General features: G+C 45.7%; 1 protein-coding gene across 3 annotated transcripts in view; it reads right to left on the reverse strand.

Moving 5' to 3' along the window:
• Nucleotides 1–18,422, reverse strand: part of LOC135907566 (telomere-associated protein RIF1-like) — a 307,714-nt gene that overhangs the window by 254,550 nt on the left and 34,742 nt on the right. For all 3 annotated transcript variants that reach the window (XR_010566054.1, XM_065439245.1, XM_065439243.1), the window contains exon 9: nt 11,908–12,062. Coding sequence is in view for 2 of the 3 variants with exons in the window: in XM_065439245.1 (XP_065295317.1) it covers nt 11,908–12,062 (155 nt within the window). In the remaining variant the exon portion in view is untranslated. The remainder of the gene's footprint in view (nt 1–11,907; nt 12,063–18,422) is intronic.

Consider the following 18,422-nt stretch of genomic DNA (forward strand, 5'->3'; position numbering starts at 1 on the left):
TCAGAATTTCCGGAAGCCGTTGAGTCAACGGTCGAAGAGTTTGAGAGTGCAGATGATGGTGTCACGACCATGGGAGAACCCGAAAACGAAGACAAAGTGGGCACAATGAGGAAAACAACGGCAGTACTTTGCCCACATCCTCAGAGGTGATTGGTGCACTAGCACTAGTCCGGTGCTTCTGCGCGAATGTGGAAGGTTGCGGCCTCAGCTGCTCCGACTGCTTTTGACAATGTGGAGAAGTACTTGCGTCGCAGGCAGCGAAATTGCCCAAGCAAAAGAAAATACAGGACTATTTCAAGCGAAACTAAGCTAGTTTCATCAATAAAGTGATTTTTATAACTAGTATGTGCTTTTATAACATCCAATTCTTTAGCAGGCTTATATCGAATTACGCTCTATATCAAACTGATAGGCGTTCCTTTGCAAGTTCGATATGTCCGGGTTCAACTGTATGGTTTAAAAAATGGTGAACATTATTTCAACAGCAGTGACATTTGTTTTTCTTTATTTACTCGAAATACTAATTTGCACGCCTGGCAAGACATTAACTCTGATATAGCAGCAATCATAGAGAGAATAATTCTTTTTGTAGCGCTACATGTTTGGAGCACAGAACATAGCAAGCAGTTTTCTAGTTTTCTTATTGTATCAAAATTTTAAAATTTGTCTTTTTGTGACCAATGCCTGGCCATGTTCAAAACAATGGAGTTCAGTGTACTATAATGCAAGAAATATTATCCCAATCATGTGCTTCCAATCTTGTGAGTCTTGTGTTTTCTGCTATTGATCCACATGTCAGTTGTGTATTTTTCTGTGGCAGTTATTTGGCTATTGTACTAAGAAAATACATTGTTTTCCTAATGTCTTGAAATAATGAACCTAGAGAAAAAATAACTTCATTTTATAATCGGGAGAAGAAAATAAAGAAGCTTGCCACCTTTACCAAGTTTGGTTCAAAAATAGGTAAGATAGCTCTAATCAGCATGTCCCAGCTTAATGCGAACACCGCAAACCCTAAAACGTTAAACTTTCAATGTTTGTAAATTTAAACAGATGCAAACATCTAGGTAGTACGCTTCCATTCTTGGATACACACGGCTGCTTTTTCTACATGTTTTACACATGCACAGCCTTTGAAAATGTTTGGTTGTAGTGTGGTACTGCTTATGGTGCAGATATTCGAAACACCACCAACTTATGTTACAAGCGGTCTACACTGTATCGAGAAACACCTGCAGGCTGACTGTATGCTACCAAGACTGACTTCTCTGCTTGTTGATGACATCATGCCTAGGCTTACGTTCTGTCTGAAGCAAACCTACTTCACGTTCACTGGAGTTTTATACCATCAAATGGAAGGCTGCCAGGTGGCAGTCTTGTATCAGTAACCATGGCTGACCTGTTAGCCAAGCACGTAAACAATGTCAGGTACGACATCCTTGCTCCTTTATGCAAAAACCTACTGTGGCTACGCAGACAAAACATCCGTCATTGTTAAAGGCAAAGCGGTGTTGTCTACAAGGCGGCTGCTCAGACTGCGACACCACCTCACGAAACTGGGCAGCAACCTGGTACTTCTCTAAATGAGTACATGAAGGACCTCACAATGACAATGCATGATACACGTAGAAAAAAATAATACTGGTTAATCACTGCTTGACCAAACGACACATTTGATTTCGATAAGGTGACAATGTTGGTGCAGGAGCAGCACTTGGGCCCGGCAAAATTTGTCTAATCATGGTTTACCAATTGTGATCAGTTAGAATGCAATTTTCACCACGGCCCCCTGCTGAAATTTACATCATCATCATCAGCCTGGTTACGTCCACTGCAGGGCGAAGGCCTCTCCCATACTTCTCCAACTACCCCGGTCATGTACCAATTGTGGCCATCGTCCCTGCAAACTTCTTAATCTCATCTGCCCACCTAACTTTCTGGCGCCCCCTGCTTCCCTTGGAATCTAGTCCGTAACCCTTAAAGACCACCGGTTATCTTCCCTCCTCATTACATGTCCTGCCCATGCCCCATTTCTTTTTCTTGATTTCCACTAAGATGTCATTACCTCGCGTTTGTTCCCTCACCCAATCTGCTCTTTTCTTATCCCTTAACATTACTCCCATCATTCCTCTTTCCATAGCTCGTTGCGTCGTCCTACATTTAAGTAGAACATTTTTCGTAAGCCTCCAGGTTTCTGCCCCGTACGGGAGTACTGGTAAGACACAGTTGTTATACACTTTTCTCTTGAGAGATAATCTCAACGTGCTGTTCATGATTTGAGAATAAGAATATCTGCCAGAAGCAGCCCAGCCCATTCTTCTTCTTCTGATTATTTCAGCCTCATGATCCGGATCCGCGGTCACTACCTGTACTGAGTAGATGTATTCCCTTACCACTTCCAGTGCCTCGCTACCTATCGAAAACTGCTGTTTTCTTTCAAGACTCTTAAACATTACTTTAGTTTTCTCCAGATCAATTTTTAGACCCATCCTTCTGCTTTGCCTTCCCAGATCAGTGAGCATGCATTGCAATTGCTCCCCTGAGTTACTAAGCAAGGCAATATCATCAGTGAATCACAAGTTACTAAGGTATTCTCCATTAACTCGTATCCTCAATTCTTCCCAATCCAGATCTCTGAATACCTCTTGTAAACACGGTGTGAATAGCATTGAAGAGATCGTATCTCCCTGCCTGACGCCTTTCTTTATTGGGATTTTGTTGCTTTCTTTATGGAGGACTACGGTGGCTGTGGAGCCACTATAGATATCTTTCAGTATTTTCACATACGGCTCGTCTACACCATGATTCTGTAATGCCTTGTGAGAATTGGGGGCTCAATCCCACCGTTCGTAACCAACTGTCAAGATTGGCGTTGGGCATGAATTAGATGGTAGCTGGCCCATGCCGTCTTCCAACTTATCCACGCTGAGGGCGTTGTTGAAAGGGACTGCTTCTCATCGAGAACGAGGAACATGGGTTTATTTACAGTATCTACATAAGGATGTTGTAGTTCATCAGTCTAGCATGACTGCGAGAGAAAGTACACTGAGCAGCCGCACAACAGCGGTTTATAAGCACTCGGTCCTCCCTCGATCCCAAGGTGAGGGAAACGTTCGACCACTCATCGTAAACTAGTCGCCTCTCTGCGCGAGGGATTACACACACATACTTCTGCACAGGTTCACGGTCCTCAACCGACATCAGACGAACTTCGTAGAACTCTGGGCTTACGTCAGGAATTGTTCCTTGAGCTGACCCCCGCAGCGCGACTGCCGATTGCCCATTGGCTTGCGTCTTGAATGGCACGTGGGAAGGGGCCTCGAACTACGTTTCCTCGAGGACTCCCTTGTTCACAGCAGACCAGGTCGGTGGTGGCGGGTTCAGGTACAAAGCCTGCTTTGTCGAACTCATCTTGGCTCCAGCGACGGAGAGTCGAGGTCGCGCGTATTGTTCTCCACACGCAGTCGACTTAGTGACGCCGTGGCTAGAGGGTTGCGGTGGCGTTCCAGGAAAAGTTGACGCCACTGTCGCAACTGGCTGGCAGAACTTGCGCCTCATAGGGCCATTCTTAACAGCGCCTCCATGGCCCAGAAAATCTCGACTGTCCAGCGCTGACAATCGCTGGGCAGGAAGAGAACGGCTGGTGGCCAGGGGGTGATGCCTTGGCTCCCAGCGACTTGTGTAATGATATCGCCGCCCCAAAACATCCAACAAGAACAGGCAATTGCAAAACGAACCCCACAACACAGCTCTGCGCCGAGATGACGTACCTTGGATCTCACTTTAGACCTGCTAGGCTTCAAAGAAAACCTAAGTGCGGAAACAAAAAATGCTGCATTTCATTGTGCCAAATTTTGAAGCAATTTCGTGCTGACAAATTTAGCGATCATGGAGGGTATCCTGCTAAATGAGAGGGGATCTTCTTGGCTTAACGAAATTAACAATAATAACCCTAAAATTTAGGTGGGACCCTTAAACACAATTCAAATTAGCCTGCTCAAACCATCCACATTGCTATGCAACTTTCCCTTCTTATATCTAACGGAGAAGTACTCTTGGAGACTGAGGCTCCATCAGAGCAAGCAGCCATTTTTGTGTGACATTTGATTCAGCCACGTCAGAGGACAGTGGTCGGTGTCGAAGATGAACTTCGCTCCGCACAAGCAACACGACAACTTTTGGGCGGCCCAAACTAAACAACCTTCTCTGAAGCACTGTAGGCTTCCTCTCTTACATTTAGTTTATGGCTGGCATAGAGGATAGGATGCTCTTCGTTACCGTCGTCGACCTGCCTAAGTACCACGCCCATGCCTCTGTCGCTTGCGTCGCATTGAACTATGAATTCCTTTGTGTAGTCTGGCACGCGAAGCACAGGACGAGGAACCAATAGCGTTTTCAAACTTTGGAAAGCGTTCTCTTCGTCCTTATCCCAGTGTATGCTACTCAGTGCTTCCTTTCGGAGGGCGTTCGTTAATGGACTTGCCATTTGCGAGTAATTCGGAATGTACTGTTGATAGTACCCCACCAGACCCAAAAATGAACGGTCTGCTTTCGTGCGCGGCTGAGAAAATTCTCCAATCGTAGCTATTTTCAGCTCGGCTGGCCGTCTCGTGCCCTGGCTCACAACATGGCCCAGGTAAGTAACCTGCGAACAACCAAATCTACATTTTTCCACTTTCATTGTTAAGCCTGCTTCCCTCAACCGTGAGAACACCTGTTTGAGGGGCAATACGTGTTGTTCCCAGCTGTCCAAAAAAATTGCTACATCATCAAGATATGGCAAGACGAACTCCGGCAAGTCTTTTAGGACAATATCCATTAACTTAGAGAAGCTAAACGGCACGTTCTTCAGCCCGAAGCTGAGTGCGAGAGGGCGAAAAGTGCCTACAGGTGAGATGAATGCGGCACAGCGGCTGGCACTTTCTGAAAGGGGAACTTGCCAGTACCCCCGCACTAGATCTATAGTTCAAATGTATTTATCAGCGGTAACTCTTTCAATTCGTTCCTCAATGTTAGGTATCGGGTACAGCTGATCCCTAGTGATGGCATTTAACTTCCTGTAGTCAACACCCGGACGAGGGTCGGTGACGTTTAGTCACTCTCAGCGGGCTCAACAACTCCCAACTCTAGCATGCGCTGTATCTCTGCCTCCATAATCTCTCTCTGTCTTGGAGACACCCTGTAAGGCTTTGATCTTACGGGTTCAGTTGATGTCAGCTGTATTTCATGCATTATTAGATCGGTTCTACCTGGCCGAGCGCTGAATCTGTCGAGATATTCCCCTAACACCCCTTTTAGCTCATCTAGCTGCTCGGGTCTTAGAGCATGCAAGTTTACCGAATGTTTTACTACTTCTTCTAGGCCGATTTCAGAGTTGGAGGTCGCCTTATACCCTTTAAACTTGGTACTACTGTCATCCTACTCTTTGATGGTGCAGTTAATGACTCCGCTCCGCCCTACATATGGCTTCATCAAATTGCAGTGATATATCCTCACCTCCTTCCTGCGACTGGGCATTTTCGGAGCATAGTTAGTATCCGAAAGTTTGTGCAACACTTTAACGGGCCCGTCCCAGTGAACTTCAAGCTTGTTCTTTCTTGAAGGTTTGAGGATCATTGCCTGGTCTCTGGCGTTAAACGTATGAAGCCTCGCGTTCTTGTTGTAATAGAATTTGGCGTACTTTTCAGCTACTCCCATGTTCTTTTTGACTAGTTCTTGGGTTGCGCTTAGCCGTTCCAGCAGATTTAGCACGTATTAAACCACTGTAGGACTCTCTCCTCTTTCCTCCCACATCTCTCTTAACATTCTTAGTGGAGAATGGAGTGTCCTCCCATACACTATATCTGCTGGTGAGAACCCTGTGGCCTCATGTGAAACCGTTTGCAAAGCAAACAAAGTTGCCGGCAGACAGTTCTCCCAGTCCTCCTTGTGTTCGTAATTATGTTCGTAACAGAGCTCACGCAAAACTCGCTTAAGCACTGAATGCCACCTCTCTACACTGTTTGAGTGAGGGTGATAGACGAAACTGTGTATTAACTTTACCCTGCACTTTTGCAAGAATGTGAAAGTCAGTGCGGTGGTGAATACTGACCCTTGATCCGCCCAAATTTCGGCTAGAAACCCAACTCGTGCAAATACTGTCAAAAGCGCATCTACTACTTCGGTGGAGCTGAGCTCTTTCAGAAGGATTGCTTCTGGAAACTTTGTAGCCGGACACAGCATGGTAAACAAGTACCTGTAACCAGATATTGTTTTTTTGGTAGAGGCCCTACCGTGTCGTATCACAAGTCGTCTGAAAGGTTCTGTTATTAGGGCACTATCTTTAGTGGAGTTTTCCATGTCTCTCCTGGTTTACCCGAGCGCTGGCAGGCGTCGGATGATTTTACAAAGTGTTCTACGTATTTGAAATAGCCAGGCCAGTAGTATTCCATAAGCAATCTTTCCTTTGATTTGTTTATGCCTAGGTGGCCGAACCACACATTTTCATGACAGAGACTCAAAAGGTCCTCCCTTTACTGAGTAGGTACGACTAACTGATCTAAAATCCTACCCTTTTGATCTCTGTAGTGCCGATACAACAATCCTCCTCTCTCGTGTATCGTCATGTTGCGCCTAGCAATGCCTTCGTTAGCTGTGAGATGTAATTTAGCTTAGCTCTCATCATTCTTTTGCTCAGCTGCCAGTGACTCTCTATCCACATGTAAAAGCTGATCAAAGTTCTTTGAGTCCGGTGATAATAACGACCTTGTCTCGCTTGTGATTGCGTCAGCTTGCTTCTCCTGCAGGCTTGAACTTTGACACTACAGTGATACGCTCTCATTGAGTTGGCCAGCTGGCAGGCTTTCCTCGACTTTTTGATTTGTTTTTTTTTTTTTTTTTTTTTTTTTTTTTTTTTTTTTCTCGGGCCTAGCTCGGATTCAGGTATTGAAGTTATCCCTTTTTGTGCTTCCGCTGGAGCAGCTTGTGCATTTTCAGCCGAAAGCGACGCAATTTTATGAGCTTGCCCTCGGGTCAATGCCTGTACTATGCCCACTCCCAGTTTAAGCCCTTTTTCACGAAGCAACCGATTTGAACGATTCGAAAATATGTAAGGGTACTGCAGTGACAAAAATGTGGAAACTGCAGCCTCGTTCACTAGCTACCAGAAGGGTCCACTGATTTTGACTTTGGCCGTGGGCAGACACACGCTGTGTTTTTCTACAACCTGTTTGTTCCATGCTACTTCTCCGGTGAAGTCATCTAGCGTCACGTAAGATGGATGGACAATGTCCATCGTGGCGGCACTGTCTCCTGGCACCCAGCATGGTTTGCCATTAACTTGCAGGTCGTGAAGATATGGGCTTAAAAGTTCCATATTCTCGTCTTTTTCAAACACGTAGGAGAAAACTATGCTAGGCTTCCCGCAGTTTATAGCTATATGTCCCAGTTTGTGGCATTTATAATAGTGGATTGGTCTGAAAGATCCGAATTTTCTTTTCTGCTCTTTTGGTACTGTTTCCCTGTTTGATTTCTCCTCGCTCTTTTCTGAGGGCTTTTCCTCCACGTCTACAGGCTCCGATCGTCTAGTCTGCGAACCCCTTTTAAACAAAAATGGTTTCCGCGGTCCATTTCGACCATCCCAATTTCCGTCCTCGGCATTCAAGTTTCTACGCGTTGCAAACTGTTCGGCTAATTCAGCCGCCCTTTCCACAGTGTTTACATTCCCTCTGTCTTGCACGCACAGTTTCACAGTTTGGGGGATGGTTTTGTAAAACTGCTCTAGACACATGCATTCAATGATCATGTCTCTGCTGTCGTACGCTTCCGCGCTTTTCAGCCAATAGACTATGTTGGCCTTTAAGCCGTATGCAAACTCCGGATACCCCTCGCTATCTTTCTTGCCTGTGCTCCTAAACCTTTGCCGAAAAGCTTCGGCTGAAAGGCGGTATTTCTTCAGGAGACTGCGCCTTAACTTTCGCATTATCATATGCATTCTATGCACTGAGTCTTGCGATTACTTCCGCCGCCTCACACGGCAACATAGACAGCAACCGCTGTGGCCATGTACTCTGACCGAAGTTCATCTTCTCGCAAGTCCTTTCAAAATTGCTTAGGAACAAGTCTAAGATGGTCCCGACCTCAAATGGCTTTAATAGCCTGTCCATGCGGTATGATTCTGCCTCACTTGATCGTCCCAGAGCCCCTTCACTTCCGTGAGACAACTCCAAACGTTCGCTTTCAAGTTCAAGTTGCATTTTTCTTAACTCGCGTTTCTCTCTCTCTCTGTCCCATTCTTATCCATCCCGTTCTCTTTTTTTTTTAGAAGTTCCAACCCCATTTCAATTTCTTCCTCACTGGCCTGTTCAAAAATTAGCTCGAGTAATTCCGATTTTAGCATTTCCTTGCGTACATCTGGGCCCAGTTCCTCACCAACAATCAACAATTCGTCTCTCAGCAGTGTCCTTAACTCCATGATTGCTGCTTTACTGCCTTGGTCCTGCTGGCTAAACCTACCTAGGAAAACACAACCTAGCTAACAATCAACAATCGAGCTTCTCTACTGTTCTAAACAGAACAACCACAAAATGAAGCCTAGAGAGTCAAAGCAGGAACCAAGCACTCACCACAGACACAGCACCATGTCGCAAAGTCCGTCTCACCGCTGTCGGCCAGTTGTTAGGATTGGGGGCTCAATCCCATCGCTCGTAACCAGTTGTCAAGATTGGAGTTGGGCATGGATTAGATGGTAGCTGGCCCATGTCGTCGTCCAACTTATCCACGCTGAGGATGTTTTTGAAGGGAAGGACTGCTTCTCATCGAGAACGAGGAATATGGGTTTATTTACAGTATCTACATAAGGACGTTGCAGTTCATCAGTCTAGCATGACTGCAAGAGAAAGTACACTGAGCAGCCACACAATAGCGCTTTATAAACACTCGGTCCTCCCTCAATCCCAAGGTGAGGGAAACGTTCAACCAGTCATTGTAAACGAGTCGCCTCTCTGCGCAAGGGATTACACACACACACTTCCGCACACGTTCACGGTCCTCAACCGATGTCAGACGGACTTCGTAGTACTCTGGGCTTACGTCAGGAAAGGTGCCTTTTGTTCCACGAGCTGACCCCCACAGCGCGACCGCCGGTTGCCCATTGGCTTGCGTCTTGAACGGCGCGTGGGAAGGGGCCTCGAACTACGTTGCCTCGGGGACTCCCTTGTTCACAGCAGACCAGGTTGGCGGTGGCGGGTTCAGGCACAAAGCCTGCTTCATCGAACTCACCTTGGTTCCAGCGACGAAGAGTTGAGGGCCCGCATATAGTTTTCCACACACAGTCGACTTAGTGACGCCGTGGCTAGAGGTTTGGGGTAGCACTCCAGGAAAGGTTGACGCCGCTGTCGCAACTGGCTGCCAAAACTTGTGCCTCAGCAGGCCGTTCTTAACAGCCTCCATGACTGCTGAAGTTTCAACAGAATCAAACGCTTTCTCTTAATCAATGAAAGCAATATATAAGGGTTGGTTATATTCCGCCCATTTCTCTATCACCCAATTGATAGTGTGAATATGGTCATCGAGCCTTTACAGAATCCTGCCTGGTCCTTAGCTTGACACAAGTCTAAGGTGTTCCTGATTCTATTTGCGATTACCTTAGTAAAATGTTTGTAGGCAACGCAAAAGTAAGCTGATCGGTCTATAATCTTTCAAGTCTTTGGCGTCCCCCTTCTTATGGATTAGGATTATGTTAGCATTCTTCCAAGATTCCGGTACGCTTGAGGTCATGAGGCATTGTGTATACAGGGTGGTCAGTTTTTCTAGAACAATCTGCTCGCCCCCCTTCAACAAATCTGCTGTTAGCTGATCCTCCCCAGCTGCTTTCCCTCTTTGCATAGCTCCCAAGGCTTTCATTACTTTTTCAGGCACTACTTGTGAAGTTTCAAATTCCTCAAGACTGTTCTCTCTTCCATTATCGTCATGGGTGCCACTGGTACTGCATAAATCTCTATAGAACTGTTCAGCCATTTGAACTATCTCAACCATATCAGTAATTATATTGCCAGCGTTGTCTGTTAACGCATAGATCTGATTCTTGCCAATTCCTAGTTTCTTCTTCACTGCTTTTAGGCTTCCCCGTTCCTGATAGCACGCTCAATTGTATCCATATTATACTTCTTATGTCAGCTATCTTACGCTCGTTGATTAACTTGGAAGGTTCTGCCAGTACTATTCTAACTGTAGGGTTGGAGGCTTTCATACATTGGCATTTCTTGATCAGATCTTTCGTCTCCTGCAATAGCTTACTGGTATCCTGTCTAACGGACTTACTACCGACTTCTATTGCACGCTCCTTAATGATGCCCATAAGATTGTCGTTCACTGCTTCAACACTAAGGTCCTCTCCCTGAGTTAAAGCCGAATACCTGTTCTGTAGCTTGATCTGGAATTCCTCTATTTTTCCCTCTTACTGCTAGCTCATTGATCGGGCTCTTATGTACCAGTTTCCGCCATTCCCTCCTCAGGTCTAGGCTAATTCGAGTTCTTACCATCCTATGGTCACTGCAGCACACCTTGCCGAGCACGTCCACATCTTGTATGATGCCAGGGTTAGCGCAGAGTATGAAATCTATTTCATTTCTAGTCTCGCAGTTCGGGCTCCTCCAGGTCCACTTTCGGCTGTCCCGCTTGCGGAAGAAGGTATTCATTACCCGCATATTATTCTGTTCCGCAAACTCTACTAATAACTCTCCCCTGCTATTCCTAGTGCCCATGCCATATTCCCCCACTGGCTTGTCTCCAGCCTGCTTCTTGCCTACCTTGGCATTGAAGTCGCCCATCAGTATAGTGCATTTTGTTTTGACTTTACCCATCGCAGATTCCACGTCTTCATAGAAGCTTTCGACTTCTTGGTCATCATGACTGGATGTAGGGGCGTAGACCTGCACGACCTTCATTTTGTACCTTTTATTAGGTTTCACAACAATACCTGTCACCCTATCGTTAATGCTATAGAATTCCTGTATGTTACCAGCTATATCCTTATTAATCAGGAATCCGACTCCTAGTTCTCGTCTCTCCGTTAAGCCCCAGCAGCACAGGACGTGCCCGCTTTTTAGCACTGTATATGCTTCTTTTGGTTTCCTAACTTCATTGAGCCCTATTATATCCCATTTACTGCCCTCTAATTCCTCCAATTAGAAGGCAGCCTCACTAGATATTATCACTAGAATTAGCAAGCCTCACTAGATAACGTTCTAGCTTTAAACGTTGCCAGGCTCAGATTCCAATGGTGGCCTGTTCGGATCCAGGGATTCTTAGCACCCTCTGCTGCGTCGCAGGTCTGACCGCCGCCGTGGTCAGTTGCTTCACAGTTGCTGGGGACTGAGGGCCAGGGTTTGATTGTTGTATTCATATAGGAGGTTGCGGCCAAGTAGTGCACCAGGGTGGCCAATCCTGCTCTGGTGAGGAAGTGAGTTACCGGTTCTGGTCACCAGGATGAGGCCGCACTCCAGGCCTTGTTTATGCAATTTTATCAACACGCGGATTTTTTTTTTTAATCTGGTGGAAAATTGCGGGGCACTGGGATTCGAACCACAGTCCTATTGCACGCGAGGCAGATGCTCTACCTCTATGCCACTGCTGCAGTTTACAGCTCCTTCGCAAATAAGTATGATTTATTAACTCTACTAAGCCCTTAGTGAACTGATGATGCCACCCTCATTGATGACAGAAGGTCTGTTTTGTTTTCATTTTTTGTTGAGCAAAGTCAGTGCAAAGATGTTTACAAGCATGAGTACCCCTGACTTTTGGAAGATTTTTTTTTTTTTCGTTTTAGTCCCTGTCAAAAGAGTTTCAGACATCAAAGCTCATCGAGTATGCAGCCTAAGAGTAGCTTTGCAGCTGTGCTTGGCAAGCAAACGAGTGGGCCCAGCGAACCTGCTGAAAGCAGGCGGCCAGGTGCTGAGGCCCCAGCGTGATGGCCAGGTGCCACAGGGTGCGCACCAGGGCCAGCCTGGCAAGAGGGTCGGCAGAAGGACGCTGACGCAACGGGGTCATCACCAAGTTCAGCATCTTGCTCATCCGCAGTGTCTCTGAAAAGCAGCAGCACCACAGCCAACCGGTTATGGCAGCACTGTCACTCGGGCGTGTTGTTTGAAATCTAAGAAACAGATTAAGGATAAGGATATTAAGATACGCAAGCAAGATACAGCGCCTGTCCACTCTTGCTTTCTTGTTCTATTTTCTTTGTGCCGTTTCCTGTAATGAAGCCATACCAACCAGCTCAAGTTAGGACTATTTTGAGGTATCTTTGTCAGGCCCACAATACAGTAGAACCTGGTTCGTCAGTTTTGAGAAAACACGCATGAAAAAATTAACGAGGTTTTACTGCAGCGAACTGCTCAAAGGGGAAGACGTCGTTGATCATTGCATCATACAGAAAATAGCGCAAAATATAAAAATAAAATTAATTGGTGCAGTCAATAACAGCCGCATACTTTTCAAATTATACAGGAGCATCCACAGCTTAATATGCAGATGTATGCGTGAAGTATGAAAAGCCTTGGTGTGTGGTGTGCTTTTGCTACCAACAAATGCAGCACAGGCAGAAGACATGATGATGATGGTACAAGCGACAAGATGCTGGAAAACAAAATATCTTCAAGTTTACTCCCAAGAGACTATCTATGAAAAGAACCCAAGGGGAGACTTGATGTGCCTCCATTCACCACATCCACCATTGCCACGTAGAGACTGCGGAGCACATGCTGTGCGGCCACAACTGACGAGGTGTGCACGAGGAAACCTGGGGTTTCACACAGGCGCAGACTTTACACGAGAATATTTGGCGCAGTCGAAATTGTATATTTATTTATTTATTTATTTCACGATAACACTAAAGACCCTCTAGGGAGCGTATTACCAGAGTCCTTCCATGTTTTTCTGGTCAGGAAACTCCGCCGTCACGCTATGGGAGCGGTTCATATGCTATGAGAAGCATTTCATCATCATCATCATATGAGAAGCATTTCATCATCAGGGACTATGTTCATTGTATTAACGGCACGGAGGTGCGAATTCCGCGTGGGATCCCGACGCTCACACCGGACGCCGTTCCAACTATTCTACCGAACGTTCCCTCATATTTAAGCAAGCGCTTACCTGCGAAAAGAAATGAAATGAACAGGAAATCTGCAGACGATGTCGTGCCCAGGAAAAAGTCACGACTGTCTACTACTGACGAGCCTGATGTCTTGGACGAGCCCACGACAAGCAAGGGCGCCGTTGTAACAGTTGCCTCCTTGAAAGAAGCGAGACTGCCTGATAAGTACTGGACGTTTCATGAGCTACGTAACGCTGAGGGTGTGTGTTTTACGTGTTGCGCCCTGAACGCCGGCACAGGGGAGGTCAGCGTAGAAAAGGCAGTGTTTTTCACTATAAACAGCGATGGTGTTTTCAAATCGAGAACGTTTGTGCTCGGGAAGCTCGTAGGAGAGGCGGCGGTAGTTACTGTGTGGGATGTAGAAACCGTTCTGGGTCAAGCGTGCGCACTGCACTTGTGTAAAGGAGCAGCTGCCCATCGCAATTTCATGTTGAGCAATCTGACTACAAACTTGCAAGGCCAAATGCAGTTCAAGTGTGGGTCTGCTTTCAGCATTAAGTGCCTAGGAAGCGCGAAGAAGGTGGGAACGCCTTGCGTCAGCTGCAAGTATTTAAGGAAGGCCCTTCTCACGCGGCAGTCGCGACTGAAGAAGCTTAGGAAAACAACGGCTAATACCTGTGGAAGTGCCCAGCGGAAGCTGAAGGTATGCAAGCGCAGAAACAAGAGGCTCTTGTTGAGGCTAGGAAGCCTTGAAGAACACATTCAGAGACTGAAAAATGAATCTTCTGCTAGTACTGAAGAAGCATTAGCAGCAAAGATAGGATCACTACCTCCAAAACAGCAGCTTGCCGTCAAACAGTGCTTTGAAGCAGCAAAAAGGAAGAGTTTATGTGGAATGCGATGCAACAATGAATGGATGCTAGAGTGCATTTTGCTCAAGATAAGAAGCCCGAAGTTGTATCAGTACATGAGGAAGCAAAACATCCTTGCACTTCCAAGCGAAACCACAATACGCAAGTACACTGCTTGCTACAGAACTGGCTATGGCTTCAATGAAAAGATGCTGAGCGCGTTGAAAACAAAAGTAGCCCAACTTGAAAATATGCACCGGCATGGAAGTATCGTCATTGACGAAATGAAGCTTTCTGAGCACTTGACTGTGAGCAATGAAGGCAAGAGTGAAGGCTTTGTAGATTTGGCGCAGTACACGCGTAAGGGCCAAGAATCACTGCCCTGCAATCACGGACTTGTCGTCTTGTTTGTGCCACTTGTGGGCAGCTGGACATAGGTGCTTGGGACATTCGGTAGTCATGAGAATGTCAGAGGTGACCTATTAGCCAAAGTCGTGCTGGAGGCTACAGTTTTGGCAGAGAAGGCTGGCCTATTCGTGGACTACTTAACCTGTGATGGAGCTTCATGGAACAGAGTGATGTGGCGAAAATTCAACATACATGCTTCATCGAAGGAAGTGGTCTGCAAAACTGTGCACCCTGTTGAAAGCAGCCGCTTTCTTTACTTCCTTTCTGATTTTCCTCATCTCGTGAAAAACGTTCGCAACCGACTTCTGACAACCTCGCTGAACACTTCCGAGGGGCTAGTTTTGTTGGAGTTTGTGAAAGCAGCCTTCAAACTGGACAGCAATTCGGTAACCTTGAAAGCGATGCTAAGTATAACCACTGTTCACTTAGCTCCCAACAATTTTGAGAAAATGAGAGCGAGTTATGCCTTTCAGCTATTCGGACACGGTCCACTGCAGGCATTTTTTTTGTACAGCACTCAGCTTGAGAGACAGTGTGGTAAAATTCACGCTACAGAGAAATTTTTTATGCGAATGAAATCTCTGATAGCTGTTATGACTAGCAGATATGCTGCAGAAGCTCTACGGCCAGCCTCTACTAAGGTGGAAGTCATAAAAGAAATGCTTGATTTTCTAAATCTATGGGAGGCTCATGCCGACAAGCAGCAGTTCCTAAGTGTGTCCACTGCAGAGGGGCTAAGGGTGACACTTACTAGTACACTTGAGCTGCTCGGCTACCTGAATAAAGTGGTTGGATTCAGCTATGTTCTGACATCCCGGCTCAGCCAAGACAAGAATGAGAATTTTTTCGGCATTGTAAGGATGTCGTCAGGCTGCAATGCGCACCCAACGCCACAGCAGTTTCTGCTCACAGTTAACTGCTTATCATTTTATAACCTCGCCTGAAGTGTTACAGGTGCCAACGTCGACAGAGATACTATCAGTTCTATCCTCAGCGTTGAAGACAAAGAAAAAACTGCAAAACAGAAACTGGTGGATATTGTGAAATCTTACACAGACAAGCTGGCACCTTCATCTGCTTCAGGAGAACCTGCAGACCATCCCTACACCGTGAGGAGGAGTGACTCTAGGCTTATATGCCACATTGCTGGTTATGCGGCAAAGAAGTGTGTATTGCCAACCAAGTGTCCATCTTGCACCGATCGTCTTTTGCTCCCGGCACAAGAAGGGCGCCGCTTAGCTGCAGCGGAATATATAAAGCACAACGACCGTGGTGGCTTGGTGTACCCCTCACTCGAACTGTTCAGGTTCATCACACGCTTAGAAGACGTCTTTACAAACTGCTTTAGCACACGGAAACTGCACTGTGAAAGCATTATGGATGTTCTGCAGATGATTCACAAAGCTGCTCCACTACAGGTTGGATGTGAAGAGCACGTAAATAGCCTAACGCCGCGAATTGTAGGCTTTTATATCACCATGAGGCTTCATTTTTTTGTGAAAGGCGTCAACAAATCAAATCTCCTGAAAAAGCGTAACTCCACCAAGCACCTCAAGCTCAGCAGGTTGACCTAAGTGGAGGTCTTACCTATACAGATTGTTAAATGCATGTGCACAAACTGCGTCCTTGTGTTTCTTGCAACATAACCTTGCAAACACCCCTCCTTTGCATGGTCTCCTAAACTAAAGCAGTTGTTCTGCCATTTGTTTGAAGTTTCCCTCTTTGCCTTCTGCTTCAGTGTTTGTGTTGATTCATTTCTGCAGCTCATTCATATGCGGGCGTTAAGCTCTTGAGAATAAATTGCTTGTGTGGGCGTATTGCAGGACTCATAATTGTTTATTCCATGGATGGATTCAATCTGCACTTATATTATTGCATGAATTTACCATCCAAGGTGAGTAATCAGCTTCTTTTTGTCGTACCATTCAGTTCTGGGTGTTAATATTTTGCAGAAGTTTTGAGTTCTCCAATATCCTTGTGAAAAGTTGTAACAAACGTTAGGAAGCGTGCAGTGTAAGAACTAATTAGATAAAAACAATTAAAACCGCCGCACTACTGCCGAGTTTAATAATAATTGGTTTTGGGGGAAGGAAATGGCACAGTATCTGCCTCGTATATCGTTGGACACCTGAAGCGCGCCGTAAGGGAAGGGATAAAGGAGGGAGTGAAAGAAGAAAGGAAGAAAGAGGTGCCGTAGTGGAGGGCTTCGGAATAATTTCGACCATCTGGGGATCTTTAACGTGCACTGACATCGCACTGCCGAGTTTAAATTTCATTTTTAACGTGTTTATTACCGCAGCCACATTGCAGTGGTGGATACAGAGACACCAAGTTCGTTTCAGCGTGTGCTTTGTATCTGCCGTATGCACTTTGCATTTAATTTCTTCGCTGTAACCAAAGAATATGAAATTAACTCTTCCAAATGGTAATTTTGAAGAAAAGCACTTGCGTGCGATATGATCATATGAACGCCTCCGTGAAACGCGCGCCATTCGCTACAGCAGTTTCGCCTGCTAGCTTGGAAGATAGTTCGACCGCAGCGCCGCCGCTACTGCCGACGCTCCAAGGGTCGCCTGGAGAGTGGCGCCCGCTGCACTGCCCCTTCTAGGCCACTGTAGCGCAGGTCCTAACACTTCACGTTCGCCTTAATCTGTTGCTAAAAGCCCCGCTGAAGACATTTAGTAGCGAAGTTTGTCTTGCATTAATCCTACCTAAATCTCATTCAGAAATGGCATCGCTTTGCAGAGAAATCTTAAGCGCATAGAGCAGCTCAATTTCCTTTTCTTTGTCATTAAGTATTCTACGGTAGCAGCCCTTTGCAATAACAATTTGATTCTTTTGATCTCCTTATAAGACACTGCCCACAGTCACAGTCTTTCTCTGCCACAGTTTAAAAGAAAGTTAACAGCTGTGCTCGGCGAACAATCTGGCGCTATGCGCAACGGTGAGTTGGCGCTTACTTACTGGTAAGTGGGGGCGACATCCCATATGTTTGCATCTGGTGATAAGTGGGACCACTGGCGCTTTGTTGCGAATGCGCGGTGTTTAATTTCAGGCAAATATTAAAAAGCGGAGCCCACTGAAGTGTTGAGGCGAACGGCGATGATGTAGAAATCTGGACCGAGACCACCCGGCCGTGTACAGCGGACGCATTTCGACGAAGGCAAAATGCTAAACACCAGTTTATTTAAATTTAGGTGCATTTTAAAGATATTTAGTAGCGAAGTTTGTCTTGCATTAATCCTACCTAAATGTCATGCAGAAATGGCATCGCTTTGCAGACCTTTAGGTGCATTTAAAAACATTTAGTAGCGAAGTTTGTCTTGCATTATTCCTAAATAAATATCATTCAGACATTTATTTACGTTTATTTAAAATTAGGTGCATTTTAAAGGATCCCAGGTGGTCAAAATTAATCCCGACTCCCCGAACTACGGCGTGCCTCATAATCGTATCGCATTTCTGGTTCTTCAGATCCCCAATCTTTTTTTTCGTCGGAGACCGCCGCAAGCTCTATGTTATGTGCGGCTTTTTTTTTTTTCGTCCCGCGCGCTCATATCATGGCAGAAGACGTGCTCAGGCAGTAATTTAAGCATATTCAATGTTAAAAATTGTTACGTGAAACTTAAGCGACGGTTGAGAAAGTTGAGAAAGCTACAATACCAAGGCTGCCCCACACACAACCACAGCGGTATAGCGGCGTTCGCATGCCCTCTCATGCACAGTTGCGCCTCTAGCTGCGGGCGCTGGCTCTATATGAAACTGAGGCGGCAGTTTCGTGACCAGAAAAACAAATGGAAGGACTCTGGTATTACATAGGGTAAAGATTACATCAGTGAGGCAAACAGTGCGTAAATGTAAATACAATAGAAAAACAAAACTGGGACAAAATTAATTACAGTGCATCAACGTATAAACACAAAAAAACCCGAAAATAAAAAATAAAGCTAGTGATCAGTACAGCAACTCTAAATTATTTGTACAAACTACGACAACGTCGTGGAGGCTTTGGTTATCGGCGCATTAAAAAAAAAATAATTTCGCAATGATTGCAACCCTGAATTTATGTCAAATTTTTTGACAAAAAAGTG

Source organism: Dermacentor albipictus, chromosome 1 (assembly GCF_038994185.2).
Source record: "Dermacentor albipictus isolate Rhodes 1998 colony chromosome 1, USDA_Dalb.pri_finalv2, whole genome shotgun sequence".
NCBI classification, from domain to species: domain Eukaryota; kingdom Metazoa; phylum Arthropoda; class Arachnida; order Ixodida; family Ixodidae; genus Dermacentor; species Dermacentor albipictus.